The sequence below is a fragment of the Dipodomys merriami genome, unplaced genomic scaffold (genome assembly GCF_024711535.1).
Source record: "Dipodomys merriami isolate MVZ:Mamm:240054 unplaced genomic scaffold, mDipMer1.0.p SCAF_366, whole genome shotgun sequence".
Taxonomy (NCBI): domain Eukaryota; kingdom Metazoa; phylum Chordata; class Mammalia; order Rodentia; family Heteromyidae; genus Dipodomys; species Dipodomys merriami.
Genome location: NW_027205226.1, coordinates 620311 through 635733, shown reverse-complemented (window position 1 = coordinate 635733; position 15423 = coordinate 620311). Strand labels below are relative to the sequence as shown.

The 15423-nt window shown below is 51.4% G+C and overlaps 1 protein-coding gene across 6 annotated transcripts in view; it reads left to right on the top strand.

The window, feature by feature from the left end:
• The window catches only part of LOC138804465 (kelch-like protein 3), a 95623-nt gene that overhangs the window by 17630 nt on the left and 62570 nt on the right, over positions 1–15423 (top strand). For 2 of the 6 annotated variants that reach the window (XM_069988729.1, XM_069988728.1), the window contains exons 6-7: positions 7422–7574; positions 12270–12333. The exons of 1 other annotated variant lie outside the window; for it this stretch is intronic. In XM_069988729.1, the coding sequence (XP_069844830.1) occupies positions 7422–7574; positions 12270–12333 (217 nt within the window). Of the gene's footprint in view, positions 1–4589; positions 4691–7421; positions 7575–8068; positions 8206–12269; positions 12334–15423 lie in introns of those variants that run through there. 3 more of the 6 variants (XM_069988730.1, XM_069988732.1, XM_069988734.1) reach the window with 3 other exon arrangements.

Below are 15423 nucleotides of genomic sequence, written 5' to 3'. Positions count from 1 at the left end.
GGGCACCTAGCTCTGCCTTTTGGCTTTTGTTGGGCCTCAGTTCCATTTCAGTTTCTGCCTGGCTTTCTGAAGGCACGCTAAGCAGTTTTTAAAGAGTCCACTCACTGAGTGTTCTAGACGCTGAGAGGAAGTTTTGGTGGTAAAGTGTGAGCGGGCTTTAATTTGGCTCGGGAGTAGCCTGACCTATGCCTAATAGAATCTCACTGGGAGGTAAATACGGCTGTAGGAAGGGCCCTACCCTGGCTCACTTCCTGATCTCCAGGCTTTCAGAAGTTGAGTGTGGTAGCATTGTCACAGACAATGAAAGTGGCCACTGGTGGTTACCCAGTGCTCAGTACAGGCCAGGCCCTCTGCTAAGTGCTGTTCATATTTTATATTCATGCTCACTGGCCCATGAAGTCTACTGTTCCCACCTTCTCCTCACAGGAGGGAAAATGGGGCTCACAAATGAACTCGCCTGGGGTCATGTTTCTGGTAAGTACATTTGAACTGAGCCCTGCATGGTGGTTAATAGCCCAGGCACATTTTATTGTTCTCAGTGGCTTTACATCTCGTATACATTCCAGCTACCTCTGAAGTTCACCCAAACTCTTGACCCAAAGGCTCTGAATCTATACGTTAGAATGAGCAGGGGCTTGACTCTGTACTGTTTGTTAGATTTTCCAGAAATATCGTCCCATGCAATGTTTATCCATTGTAGGCCTATAGTCTAAAGAAATATTAGTTGTACAGAGACTTGAAAGTACCAGCGTAGTCAAGATAGGAATCATTTCCCTAACTCTAAAAGGTCCCTTGTGCCTTTTGATTCCTTGATAACCTACGCAAACCAGCTGGGAAGCTGGTTCGGGTGCTGGGCAGATGTGGAACCCCTGAACCGCGTTACGGTGACCACACACATGAAGAATGAAGTCCCAGGAAAGAAGGGAAATTGGCCTCTCTGTCTCCAAATAGGCTGTGTTCCAGCTCTGTGGGGGTACAGAGTATGGGAAGTTAAGACAGTACTATGGGCAGTCCAAAGATGGACATTTTCCTATAGGCAAATACCACCTTTGTTTCTTTGACACTCTCTCTTTCTCTCTCTCTTTCTCTCCCTTTGATTGCAGGAATCCAATAGCAGTGCTCCTTAATGTGAAGTCCAGTCACAGAAAGATGAGCCAGGAGTAACGTTCTTGTTGTGGTGCAAAGAACATTTGTATAATAAGTAGAACACGTAAAATAGTGTCTCACAGCAAGAGGAAGTTTTGATGAGCATGTCAGAAGAGTAGGGTTGTAGAAGAAATTCTGAAGTTGTGTTTCCTAAGTTGAATCTGCTCAAGCCTTAAGCATTTCCTTTGTGAACATTTCTCCTGTCAGGTTGTGACGTGTGGCATCCCCCCCCCCCCCATCCCACGTGAGAGGGTCTGCACAAAAGACTCGCCATCTCATTCCCAAGCCCCTCGGTGAGTCACCGGCTGCCTTCCCGGTGGATGTCTGCACTCTGGCACGGATTCTGCGACTTGAGTTTCCTCATGTGTGATTGACCTCCAAAGGAAGCATCTGGAGCAGTCCCAGGGCTGATTAGAGGAGGATGGGGAGGAAGGAAAGGGAGAAAGGAAGATAGGAGGGGGACTGGGGAAGGGTAGAGTGGAGATAACAGGGATGAAGGGTGTAAACAGAATCACCCAGGCCTCCTCTTCTTGAGGAAGAGTGAGCTGGGTAAAGCCCCATCGGAGATAACACTGAAGTGTGTGATGTAAACTTGGAGAATTACATCCTAGCCAGTTTGAGTGCAGCCGACTATATATGGTTTAAGTTACTTTACATTTCTTTCTTTTCTTTATTTAGCCTGTCTTGGGGCTTGAACTCAAGGCCTGGGCACTGTCCCTGAGCTTCTTTTGCTCAAGGCTAGTGCTTTACCACTTGAGCTACGGTGTCACTTCTGGCCTTTGCTGCCTAGGTGGTACTGAGGAATTGAACCCAGGGCCTCATGCATGCTAGGCAAGCGCTCTACCACTAAGCCACCTTCCCAGCCCTCAATTCTTTTTTAAAAAAACCAAACATTCAACAATGTACAGAGGGGTTATAGTCACTTAAGTTAGGTAACAAGTATATTTCTTTTTGGACAATGTCACCCCTCCCTTTGCCCTCTTTCCCAGTTTTTCCCTCCTGTCCCCACCCACAATTTGTAAAGTTCTTTTTCTACATAGTGTCCCGTGAGTACCTCTGCAGCATTTCTTCATCCTTTGTCCTCCATATCTGTGTATTTTACATTTCTAGTACTTTGGCATTGCTGCCTTCACAGCTGGTTTCAGAGCTTCATAACGCTGAAGCAATTTAACAGGTCAACATTATAGCATGAAGGTGAGAAGTAAAATGGAACATTTGAGACCTTCTTAGACTCATGTGACTTAAAGATCTGGTCTGAGCTGGTCCTGTGGAGTGGCTGCACACGGAGTCTAGCTACGCAAGGATGGGTCTCGCACAGCCAGGCTAGCCCTGAGAAGTCCTGGACTAGTCACTCATGTCTGATTTCTCTGAAGCTTTTTTTCTTTTCTTTTCTTTTCTTTTTTTTTTTTTTTTTTGGTCAGTTGTGGGGCTTGAACTCTGGGCCTGGGTGCTGCCCCTGAGCTCTTCAGTGCAAGGCGAGTGCTCTACCGCTTGAGCCACAGCGCCACTTCTGATCTTCTGGTTTAATTGGAGATAAGAGCCTCATGGATTTTTCTGCCCGGGCTGGCTTTGAACCTCCGCCCTCAGACCTCTGCCTCCTGAGTAAGCTAGGATGATAGGCGTGAGCCACCGGTGCCTGTCCTCTGAAGCTTTTGAGGTCAGCTTTTTGTTATTGCCATCTACCTCCAAGCCTCTTGGCTATGGCTAGAAGGTACAAACCAGCTCCCTGCTTTCTGCAAGATTGCGTTTTAGTTTTGGAGACACGGTGTATAAATAATTAATTGTTCCAGACAGTGTATCAGGTGTGAGATTAGCAGGAAGGGCCGTGTGCTCTGCAGGTAGCTGTTATAGATGAGACTGGTTGTGATGGTTGTGGTTGTCGTGATTAGGGAAGATGTTATGAGAACCTGGGATTTCGCCATGACTCAGGGATGGAGTTGGTCTACACATTTTGAGTCACAGCACGCTATCAGTACTACTCGGGTGCCTAGGTGCTGTTCCGGAGCTTTCTTTTTTCTTTCTTTTTGGCTCAAAGCTAGCATTCTACCCCTTTGAGCCCCAGCTCCACTTTCCAGTTTGTAGGTGGTTCATTGGAAATAAGAGTCCTGCAGATTTTCCTGCCCGGGCTGGCTTTGAACCTGGATCCTCAGGTCCCAGCCTCCCGGAGGAGCTGGGATGACAGGTGTGAGCCACCGGGCCCAGGCAGGCCATACACACTGCAGCCTTTAGAAGACATTTAAGGCTGGGAAGGTGGCTCAGCGGTAGAGCACTTGCCTTGCATGCTTGAGGCCCTGGGTTCGATTCCTCAGCACCCCATAAGCAGAAAAGGCTGGAAGCGGCGCATACAAAGACACGTGTGAGTGTGTGTGTGAGTGTGTGTATGTGTGTCAGTGTGTGTGTGTGTCTGCAGAGCTGGGGGGAGGGGTGGCTTTGGTCTCTGTAGTACACAGGGGTTTGCTTCCCTGTCTCTGCCCCCCCTTTCCCTCCCCCAGCCTCCCCCAGGACTCCTTCCCCTCTCTGGGGGGGATGAGGAACCCGAGCCAGGGGCTGTGATGACCCCGCAGGTGGATGGTCTCCCCCATCCCTGCCCGGCCTGTGGGGAGGAGGGGGAGGGAGGACGGGGGGGGAGAGAAGATGGGGGGGAGGAGGGAGGAGGGGGGCCGGGATTTCTCTGCTGTGGAGCAACCACCTGATCCGGGCCGCGGGCGGGCGGGCGCCCCCAGCTCGGGCCGGCCGGGGCGGGCGGGGAGGGCGGGCGCCCCCAGCTCGGGCCGGCCGGGGAGGCCGGGGAGGGCGGGCGCCCCCAGCTCGGGCCGGCCGGGGAGGCCGGGGAGGGCGGGCGCCCCCAGCTCGGGCCGGGGCGGGCGGGGAGGGCGGGCGGGCGGGCGCCCCCAGCTCGGGCCGGGGCGGGCGGGGAGGGCGGGCGCCCCCAGCTCGGGCCGGCGGGGAGGCCGGGGAGGGCGGGCGCCCCCAGCTCGGGCCGGCGGGGAGGCCGGGGAGGGCGGGTGCCCCCAGCTCGGGCCGGCCGGGGAGGCCGGGGAGGGCGGGCGGGCGGGCGCCCCCAGCTCGGGCCGGCCGGGGAGGGCGGGGCGGGGAGGCCGGGGAGGGCGGGCGCCCCCAGCTCGGGCCGGCCGGGGAGGGCGGGGCGGGGCGGGCGGGGAGGGCGGGCGCCCCCAGCTCGGGCCGGCCGGGGCGGGCGGGGAGGGCGGGCGCCCCCAGCTCGGGCCGGCGGGGAGGCCGGGGAGGGCGGGCGCCCCCAGCTCGGGCCGGCGGGGAGGCCGGGGATGCCCGGGCGGCGCGGGGGCGGCGGCGCGGCGCGGGGCGGGAGCAGCCCGGGCTCCTAGGCAACCACGCGGGGCCGCCCCGCCCCGCCCCGCCAGCCCCGCCAGCCCGGGAGCCAGCGAGCGAGCGAGCGAGTCCGCGGGAGGAGGCCGAGCCCGCCGCCGCCGCGGCCATGCTGAATCACCGCGGCTGAGCCGCCGTCCCCGGCCCGGCCCGCCCGGAGCCCCGGCGCCCGCCCGCCCGCCGCCATGGACGGCCAGAGGTATGTGAGTGTGCGTGCGTGTGTGCGCGCGTGTGTGCTAACGCGTGCGTGCCTCCGCGTCCGCGTGCGCCCGCCTCCGCGCCTCCCCGGGCCCGGGGCGCCCCGGCCCGGCGGGCCACGAGGGGCCGGCCCCAGCTCCCGGCCCTGCCCGGCCCGCCCTGCCCGGCCCACCCTGCCCTGCCCGGCCAAAGCAGGGCCCGGCCGACCGTGCAGTTGGCGTTTTGCATCTTGGTGGCGCTCTTCCAGTGTGTGCGCGTGTGCAGGCACCGCCACCCCACCCGCAGGCACGGTCAGGGATGCAGGAATCAAGCCCAGTCAGATGGCACCTGTCCCCCAGTTGCAAAGTGCCTGAGCTATCCCGCTTTCGGGGAACCCTGGCCTCCTCCCCCTGGGCGTCTTCCCACCAGAAGGGGTGTCAGGGGCTCGCCCCGAGCCAGGAGTTAGCTCTTCCCTCCAACAGGCTCACGCACCCCCCACTCCACACTCACCCGCGGACCCCCACCCTCCCCCTGTGAAGGCGGCAGAGTCCTGGCTCCCTGGTTAAGAGGGAAGGGGAGCAGGCTCAACGCAGCCAGCATCACCTGCAGAGCAAGGTGGACGGGGAGGGCTGGCCTTCGCTTCCCGGGTTCACCTGAGCCGGGCATGGGGGGTGAGGGGGGCAGAGAGATGTTTAGCACCTGTTAGAAGGGGGCTCGTCCCATCCCCTGCTCTGAAGGGGCTTCCGGGTGTCCGTCCCGGGAAGCGCTTGGGACTTTTCAGACCCAGGGCCCCTCTCCATGGATGCCCTTTGAGACAGTCCCCCCCCCCATGACTTTCTGGTGGCAGGACATCTGAAAATCGCCTTGGGTAAAGGGGACAGTGTCCTTGGCTAGCCAAGGATGTGGGTGACGGGACGGAAGTGTAGAGATTCTGGACCACACCGGGCCTAATAAGACTGAAAGGTCAGTGTGAGGCTACCGGCCACGAATGGAGCAATTTTGGGGCACTGACTGTCCCCCAAGTTCTGTGTTCAGAAATATATAAATCCCTTCCTCCTGGGGGGGGGGTGGGCATTGTGGTCGGTCTGCGGGGAGAGCTGAGGTCCACGGCTTTTGAACACCTGGTCGCACATGTTCTGCTTTTCTTCTACTAGAAGCAGAGTAAACAGCTAGCCAAGCTGAGCATTTCCAAGCCAGCTTTTGTTCCCCCTGCAGGTCTGCCTAGCTTATGTGCCAAGTGTTCCAGTCTTCCAAGACTGTTCCCACTGCAGGCCCACAGGGCCCCCCCCCCCCCCCAAGAGCCCTACTGGCCTCTCTTTGTGGTGACCCGTTCTGTCCACAACTAGAGTGACCTCCCGTCTCTCGTTCCCAGCATCCCTTCTGCTGGCTACATTCCTCTTCCTCTTGGTAGAAGTTACTGGCAAGAGTGTTTCAAAACTCCACTTTATCTTGGGCATCTTAACCTTTCTAGTCTCGGCTGATATTCTTGGTGCCTTTCGTCTGTGTGTCAGAGCTGGGTACTGAGTACTAGGTCCTGGCTCACTGATAACCTTTGTGAGAAACTCAGATCACCGACAAGAAAACTGGCAGAGACGAGGTTGAAATCTTTCCCCAGTACATTCGTCTTTGAGTATCAGTCTTATTATCCCAGTACAGGTAACTGACCTCACGAGATGCTTTGGTGGTAGAGAGGAATCAGAGGGAAGAAATAGCCTTGTTTTTATTAAGTTCCTGGAAACTGAGTGGCCACCAGGGCCAAGTGACTGGCGCAGGATTACGTGTCCAGCCCCCCAGAGATCAGAGAGCCAGGATCTGTTCCACATCTAACGTGCCAAAGCTTAATATAGGTGAGTTTTTTTGGTGTCAGTTCTTGGGCTTGAACTTGGAGTCCTTGAGGTTTTTTTGCTCAAGGCTGGTGCGCTGCTACTTGAGCCACTTCTGGCTTTGTTGCTGGGGAGGGAGAGAGAGAGAGGCAGTGGCAGGGTGCTTAATCGGAGATAAGAGTCTCACGGACTTTCCTGCTGGGCTGGCATTGAACTGAGATTCCCCAGATCTCAGCCTCCTGAGTAGCTAGGGTTACAGGCGTGAGCCCCTGGTGCCTGGCAGTAGAGGTCTGTCTGTTAAGCTTGAAAGGCTTTCAATCAAGAGATTCCTGGTGAATAACTTTCCTATAAGGACATGAGCCTGCCTTCTAACTAACTTGCAAGGCTACTCATTAGAACATAGACTGTGGAGCTGCACAGACTCACTCAGTGTCATGTGTACACACACTGGGTGACCTTGAGTGTGCCCCATTTTTTTTTTTAAACAGAATGAATTTGTTTTTCTGTCTAAAAGGAGTAATGACCCCACTGTAGTTCTTGGCATCACTGCCGGAGTGAGACGCGCTGTGTAAGTAGCTGGTGCTTTCTCCGATGGTAGTCTCTGTCATGGCTGGCAACTCTTCTCCTGCCAAGTTGTGATTATGTGAGGTCATCCCCATGAGAAAACGAGGGTGAACTTTGGCACACCCTCGTCCTGAAAACCATCCTTACCGTAGGAAGTCATATAAGACTTTTATTTGCCTCTCTTTGATGCTTCACTGAGATTCACTTTCCACATGCCCTGTGGCATTTAGAAGCCTTTGTGGTTTGGAGCCCTGAGCTGGAGACTCCTTTGTTCAGGCCAAGGCCAGAAGAACCTGTGAGTTTGTGTTTTTTTTTTTTTTCTCTGCTGCCTTGTCTGGCTCTCTAGCTTTCTGCTGATTCTTTCAGTGCTCCGTCTGCCCCACCTCTCCGCACTGGACAATCTGCTGTGGCTCCATCCATCACAGGAAGGTGACTTTGCCTTCTGTTCCACAAAGGAGAGAGATCCCTGGTTCGCCGCGGCTGCTGTGATAAGTGGGCATCTCCGCGTGCCTAGAGCAGGTAGAAGACATGGGAATGGCCGTGACCCTGGCTGCTGGGAATGTTTGTTTCCATTTGAGAATCAGCCTTGTGGGTGGATTAAACTCAGGTTTCCACTTGCTGGTGTGTCAGGTCCATCAAGACGGTGAAACGGTTGGCAGATAGCAGAGGAAGGGGAGAGTGGGTATGGAGTCTCAGCGTGGGGAAACCGCACGGCTCTGGGGATGGCTAGCTAGCAGTTGTCGAACAAGATGAACTAAAGATGATGGGACTGTAGATTTCACATCTCATATACTTCACTCACAGACACTGTTCTCCATCCACGCTTTGGCTGCTCTGTAAGAGTGGCAGAGAACTACAAGGTTTAGAAAGCAGCATTGTGAAAAGAGGAAGGTGGTGATCCCGTTCTCCTGCAGTGGTGTTATAGTCTCCGTTAGAAGCATTCAAGATACCCTAACAGGGGAGAGGCACAGGTACACAGGTACTCTGGGCCATGACTTGATGATTTCTTCCAGGGAGAAACTACCCCTGTCCTCCAGGGAGCTTCCGAGATGAAGGTGCTTGTCTGTTTACCTTCGATCCACGGATAGCACATGGATTCTCAGAGACATGTCTTAGAAAGCCAGTGCTCCTTACATGCTGAGCTCTGCAGGTGAGGTGTTGGCAGGACCCAGGGAGGAAAGAGAGTGAACAACCCTATATCTCCCCCCCCCCCCCCACGTTGTCTCTACTAACCACTCACTGAATACTCCCTTCTAACCCTAGAAGTCACCAGTAGAAAGTTAGGTAGGAATTTTTGGGTGTTACTACTTGGAGAGCCGACGTGCCTGTGTTCCCCAAATCGTGCTAACTGAAACCAAATTTTCCATTTGGGTAACAGCTTTTTTTTTGTTTTTAATGAAATAAGATTTTTTTGTTTTTGTTTTTGTTTTTTGTTTTTGGGTCCGGTCCTGGGGCCTGAACTCTGGGCCTGGGCGCTGTCCCTCAGCTCTTCAGCTCAAGGCTAGCACTCTACCACTTGAGCCACAGCGCCACTTCCGGCTTTTTTCTTTTTGCTTATGTGGTGCTGAGGAATTGAACCCAGGGCCTCATGCATGCAAGGCAAGCGCTCTACCACTGAGCCACCTTCCCAGCCCTGAAATAAGATTTTTGAACTTCAAAAACAAAATGAAATCTCTGCACCTAGACATTGTTTTGGGGTGTGTGTGTGTTTCCTTGCTAAGTTTTAGAGTGTTAAGCAGATCTACACAGGAACACATTTTCTGTCTGTTTTCTGTAGCAAAGCCCTTTGATCTGATGAAACTTGCCATTGTAAAACTGACCTATTTTTTTTTTCTTTTCAATTTCTGGCTGAACCCTGAAACTAGGTTAAACTGAATAGACCATTAATAAACCATGTTAAAAAAAAATAGCTTGAACAGGCTTTGTTCTAAGATTCACCCCCCCCACCCCCATCTGCCCCCCCTCCCCTCTGTTCAACAAGTTCAATGGCTCTTAGGTTAGAGACCTGTGGCCCAGTGTTCCTGGAGTTAGTTGTCTTTCTAACCCATGACAGCCTGTGCTGGCCCCTGTGAAAGCTGCCCAGAAGGGAACGCTCCAGCCCTGCTGTTCCAACTCCACACAAGCCTGGCTTTCCGAACGCCGCACACAGAAGGGGGGCGTTTTCTTTCAGCTCTTCTCTCTCGTCTACTTCTGTCTGAACTTAGTGTTTCTCCTGACATTTGGCACTTTGGGAAAGCAGTCGTGCACTGGGCTTTTAGGAAAGTGATTAGGCACATTTCTGCTCTCCAGCTTGTTTACGAGGGGGAGTGTGGGATGTAAACGGGGCTAGTGGCTGGCAGCCAACCTGGTTAATCAGGAAGGCCTGAGCATGAAGTGTCCCCAGTTCAGAACATTTAATAGCATCGATTGACTCCAGTCCACCCTGTGACTTCCTACCATGAGTTGGGGGGAGGTTCTAGAAGATTTTGTTTTTGTTTTCATGAGATCTGCTTTGACTACATGGAGAAGGGTCCCGGGGGTTGCTTCCTCCTTGGCCTGACTCGGTGGACTTGGTTACGGACATGAAAGCAGGCCTCAGCGTCAGATAGATGGGTTTGACCATCAGCTCCCCATTTTCGGCTTAGGCGGGGTCTTGGAGCGAATTTGATGTCCGTGTCTCAGAACAGAGCTGTTCTGAAGAGGAGAGAACAGAGCTGGAGGTGTGCTTACCCTTGTCATCGGCTTCCTGTGACTGTGGCTTTCTGGATTCTACCTTCTGAGTCCACCTGGACTGTTTTGTAGCGCCAGCTTAAAATAACCAACAACGGTGGCCCTGCAGAGAGGGTGTGAAGGGCAGAGCGCTATGTGGTAGTCTCTGTCCAAATGGTGTATTTTGGTGTCAGAATTTGCCTGGATCCTGCTGGCTGGACGTCTTCCAGTGACAGATCATCATTTCCAATTTAGAAATGAAATTTAGGTCATTTTGGTGTTTTGGATTGGGGGAACCAGGGGGAGGCCGAATGGATCAAAAGTCTGCCTGGTGAATTAGGGCCCAAGTCACAGCACTCCGGTGTTCCCAGGCCTCACACTCAAAATGGGTCAGACCTGAGGCTGAGCAAAGAACATCATCTGATGGTTAAATAACCTTCTTTTCTAGCTAGCATGGGATGAACTAACTCCAGGGTTTTCACCATCTGTCCCTTAAGATTTTTTTTTTTTGCCAGTCCTGGGGCTTGAACTCAGGGCCTGGGCACTGTTCCTGAGCTGCTTTTGTTCAAGGCTAGCGCTCTACCACTTGAGCCACAGCGCCACTTCCGGCTTTTGCTCTTTATGTGATGCTGAGGAATTGAACCCACAGCTTCATGCATGCTAGGCAAGCACTCTACCAATAAACCATCTTTCCAGTCCCCCCCCCCCCCACTTAAGGTTTTTGTCTTTCTTTTCCAAAGGTACTTGAATGCAGTCAGCATAGTCTCATTGAAGCTCCAAATCACCTCGCTTCTCTGTACTTGGTTTCATCTCTAGACGAACAATGATCTTGGGCCCATGTCTGTAGCACACAGTATTAGTCCCGCGTGTCTGAACTTCATTTGTGGCCTCGGCCACAGTGCTGTTTGTTCATGGAGGGTGGCTGTAATAACTCAGGCAGAGATCCTGTTCACCTAGAATAAGATGGATCTAGTCCTGTCTGCGTGAGGGAGTGAGTTGCAGTTGTGGAAACACTTCAGTAGGGCTTATGGCTGGATGTGGGGGTATGCTCATGAGAAGGAAGCTCTCCAGGGTACCTACCTCTCCAGGTCTCTGGCTTGGACAGGTGGGTGGGCAGTTGGTGCTACCTCTAAGGGAGGGGAATACAGAAAGAACTGGCGTAAGGGGCAGTGGGAGGACATATTTTGCTTACATATGTGTAAAACCTAAGTAGTAGTCAGGTAACACATTGGATGCGCAGACTTGGAATTTAAGAGGCATTTAGAAAATGTGTATATATATATATTTTATATATATATATATGTTTATTTATTTTTGGTCAGTCATAAGCTTGGACTGAGGGCCTGGGCGCTGTCCCCGAGCTCTTTTTGCTCAAGGCTGGCACTCTACTATTTTGAGCCACAGCGCCACTTCTGGTTTTCTGGTAGTTCATGGGAGATAAGAGTCTCACGGACTTTTCTGCCTGGGGTTGGCTTCGAACTACAGTCTTCAGATCTCAGCCTCCTGAGTATCTTGAATTACAGGTGTGAGCCACCGCTAGCACCTGGTTGTGTATAACTTTTTTTTTTTTTTTGGTCATTTGTGGGGGCCGAACCCTGAGCCTGGGCCCTGTCCCTCAGCTCTTCAGCTCAAGGCTAGCACTCTACCACTTGCCACAGCACCACTTGCAGCTTTTTTCTGCTTATGTGGTGCTGAGGAATCGAACCCAGGGCCTCATGCATGCGGGGCAAGTATTCTACCACTGAGCTACCTTCCCAGCCCGCCCCTATAACTTTTTATTTATAGCTTTTATATTGAGTATTGGTGGACGTTCATTTAGCGGCAGACTTTGAAGACCGGCTCATCTGATTTGTATATAACAAGCAAATCTTTGAGTAAGTGCTGTTAAGCTGGGACTCAGGTTCAGGCCAGGCCAAGGGATGGCTTAAATAGTAGATAGGTGAAGCCGGGCACCAGTGGCTCACACTTGTCATCCTAGCTCCTTATGAGGCTGAGATCTGAGGATCGTGGTTCAAAGTCAGCCTCGGCAGGAAAGTCCAGGAGACTGTTATCTCCACTGAACCACCAGAAAACCGTGGCTCAAGTGGTAGAGCATTGGCCTTGAGCTGAAGAGCTCAGGACCAGTGCCCAGGCCCAGAGTTCAAGCCCCACAACCAAAAAAAAAAAAAAAAAAAAAGGTGGGCAAGAACCATGACTTTATTCTACAGACTGATAATTTCTGAGCCCTATAATCTATAGAGCCCTTTAAAAGAAGACCTTACAAGGGCAGACAGTGTACGGAACACATGGAAGCCGAGGGCTCTGACTGAACCTTCAGCCTATAACCCTCACAGTGACGCTTTGAAGGACACGGTCCCGGTGATCTTTCTGGCCAGCTTGGCGATGGTGCACAGAAAGCACTTGGAGGTGCGGCATCCGGAAGGCCAGATGGGAGGCTGGAGGCCCTTGCAGTGATCTAAATAGGGAAAAAGAAAAGTCAAAAGACCGAGGAGGAGGGGCGAGGCTGTGTCTCCCCTTGTTTCCTAGGAATCTTGACCATCCCATACACATGGCCTGCGTGGGATCCAGTGGGCAGCTGGGAGAACACGAGGTATGTCTGAGCCAACTTCCAACATTCTGTCTGTGGGCTGTTGGTGGCTTGTTGGTGTCATTCGCTTCTGTGGACTCACCACGCTGCAGTGTGTGTTACACAACTGTACTGACGAGCAGCCAGACTGTGTGAGAACTTAAGAGTGTTCACACCACCTTTCACCAAGTGGACTAGTTTAGTAGGTAGTGTGAGTCTTATTCATAGCTGCAGGTTCCTATAGGAAAGAAGGAGAGTTTTTCCTGACTTGTACTTCCTCAGCACCCCGGTCTTTGTGACCCCCTTGGAGTTTTCCCATGGCTCAACTTGAATGTTTTTGAGCTCTGGATGCTGGAGTGCACGTGAAGGCTTCTTTGTCCAGCAGATAGACTCTAGCATGGGCTAGGCAGGTTCGTTAAAAGGCTGTGTCCCCTCTTGCCAGATCGTGAAACCTTGAAGACTGAGTCATCTCAGTTTGGTTGGATGGAGATTCCTGAAGTCTGGGGTGTGTCCTGAAGCGCGCGCGCGTGCGTGCGTGCGTGCGTGCGTGCGTGCGTGCGTGCGTGCGTGCGTGCGTGCGTGCGTGTGTGTGTGTGTGTGTGTGTGTGTGTGTGTGTGTGTATAACAAGTAGAGGGAGGAGATCCCCCAGACTTACTTGGGATCAAGAACTGAGACTGAGCACTTGGTCGTTGGGAACTAAGTAGTTAAGGACTGCTGAATGGGGGGGAGGAAACGAGGGAATTTGGCAGCTCTCCCCCCCCCCCCGGGGGGCACTTGACCCTTGACTGAGGAATGTGTGTGTAGAGCGAGTATCACCTGCATGCATGCGAGGGTGGACTGGCGGGAAGAGCCGGAGGACATTGGAGCTCAGGTCCCGTCTTTCTCCTCATTACTTGTGGGCTCTTGCCTGAGAGTCTGACTGTCCTGAGCCCGACGCTCTGTTTAATGTCTTGTTCTCTGCAAGTTTAGTGAACTGTCAAATGTGAGGCCGTCAGAAACCAGAGGCCAAGTACTGAGTTGCAGAGCAGGGGTTTCTCCTAAGGCACCATGACTTGTCTCCACATAAAGGACGGGAAGAACTCTGGGAGACCTATGTCCTTCTCCAAGCTGGTCTGTGCTCACTATCACTGCTTCAGGGAAGCTCTAGTGTGACTTTAACCCTCCAATGATAGGCAGTCCATGCCTGAGACCTTGTAGTAAACAGGGCATAGTATTCACAGGGATATGTATTATCGTCAGACTTGCTGGAAAGTGCAAAGAGCAACACAACAGGAAGAGTGAGATTTCCTGCCCATTAGGCATACTAGAGATCCTTGTCAGCACTTCCCAAACGGTCCGGGTCCTTATCGGTGAAGCCGAGCTAATAATACCTGTCCTCCAGGATTTTCTGAATTCTAATCTTATCGGTTCCCCCACCCCAAACCTCCAGTGGCTCTTTGATTCATTGCCAGTTATATCTCCTTTTGGTTTCTAAGTATTTCCATGGTCTGAAGGCAGTATTTATAATGACTATTTGTGCAGCATTTTATAGTTTCTAGGTTTATCCCAGTAGCTCAAGTATGTTTGCATTATTATATTATTATATAACATGTATATTACATATTGTATGTTATATATAACAAAATATAAATATATAATACACTAATTTATTGTAATATTTATTGTTTATATTATGCATTACATTATTTATATTTTAGATATCATTTATTATACTTATTATTCCTATGTAATTTATCACACTATAGATTAAAGGAAAAGAACCCTAATCATTAGGCATACAAATCTATTTGATAAAGTCCAGTATATGTTTATGATAAAAAGACTCAATAAAAACAGAAGGGAATTTCCTTAGCTTGGTAAACAGCATCTGTAAAAACCCTGTAACAATTATACAAGGGGCAGTGTTAGAACTATCTTTAATATCAAAGCTATGTCCAGAGAACAAGGGCTATTTCAAGCAAAAAAAAAATCAATGTCAAAAATAAGGGCTCAAATATAAAAAAATGAAACTATTGAACTGTTATTAGAGAGTAGAAATTAATATCTTATTGACTATGGAGTAAGGAAAGGGAATACCAAGAAATTATTGCACTTGTGGATTTCTTTTTTTGTGTTTTTCTTTTTTGTTTTTTGTTTTTTTTTTGGCTGGTTCTAAGGCTTGAACTCAGAGCCTGGCCACTGTCCCAGAGCCTTTCTGTGCTCAAGGCTAGCGCTCTACCACTTGAGCCACAGCACCACCTCTGGCTTTTTTTTCTGTGTATGTGGTACTAAGGAATCGAACCTAGGGCTTCATGCATGCTAGGTGAGCACTCTACTACTGAGCCATATTCCTAGCCCTGTGGATTTTTTTTTTTTTTTGTTGGTCTTGGTGCTTGAACTCTGGGCCTGGGCGCTGTCCCTCAGCTTTTCAGCTCAAGGCAAGCTCTCTACCACTTGAGGCACAGCGCCACTTCTGGTTTTCTTGGTGGTTCACTGGAGATAAGAGTCTCATGGACTTTCCTGCCCAGGCTGCCTTTGAACCATGATCCTCAGATCTCAGCCTCCTGAGTATCTAGGATGACTGGTGCCCGGCTGCCTGTATATTTCTTATATGAAATGTTTCATTGTGACTGAGTGCTTTCTCTGGTCACATTTTCTGCCTTGAGATTTTTTTTTTTTGCCTTTTTTAACACATAACTCTAAATGGTCTTCCATTGTGTGTTCCTTGATATTGATTGTCCTTTACTTAACTGACTTTCCTGTTCCTAGACCTTAGTCTCAGATGCCCGTGGCTTTACATTGATCTGCTAGGCTGAAGGCAGGAAGGAGTCTGTTACGCTCAGACAAACTGTGGGTCTGACATGAACTTCATATTGCGTATTCCACTAGTGATGGATCTCAGGGTGAGATCGATGGAGCGTCTCAGGCCATATCTTAACTGTATCAGCCTGCGCCAGTTGGCAAGGCTAGCCAGAAGCATGGACCATGCCTGGTAGAGAAAGTCAAAGGAGACTACTTTCCATGTCCTAGAGTTGGACTAGATTGTGAGTCCCCAAATCTACATCAGGGGAGAGGGTTCCATTTTCCAACTAGCAAAAGAAAGCTGAGCCTCATCCAAGCAGAGGTTTTTCCAA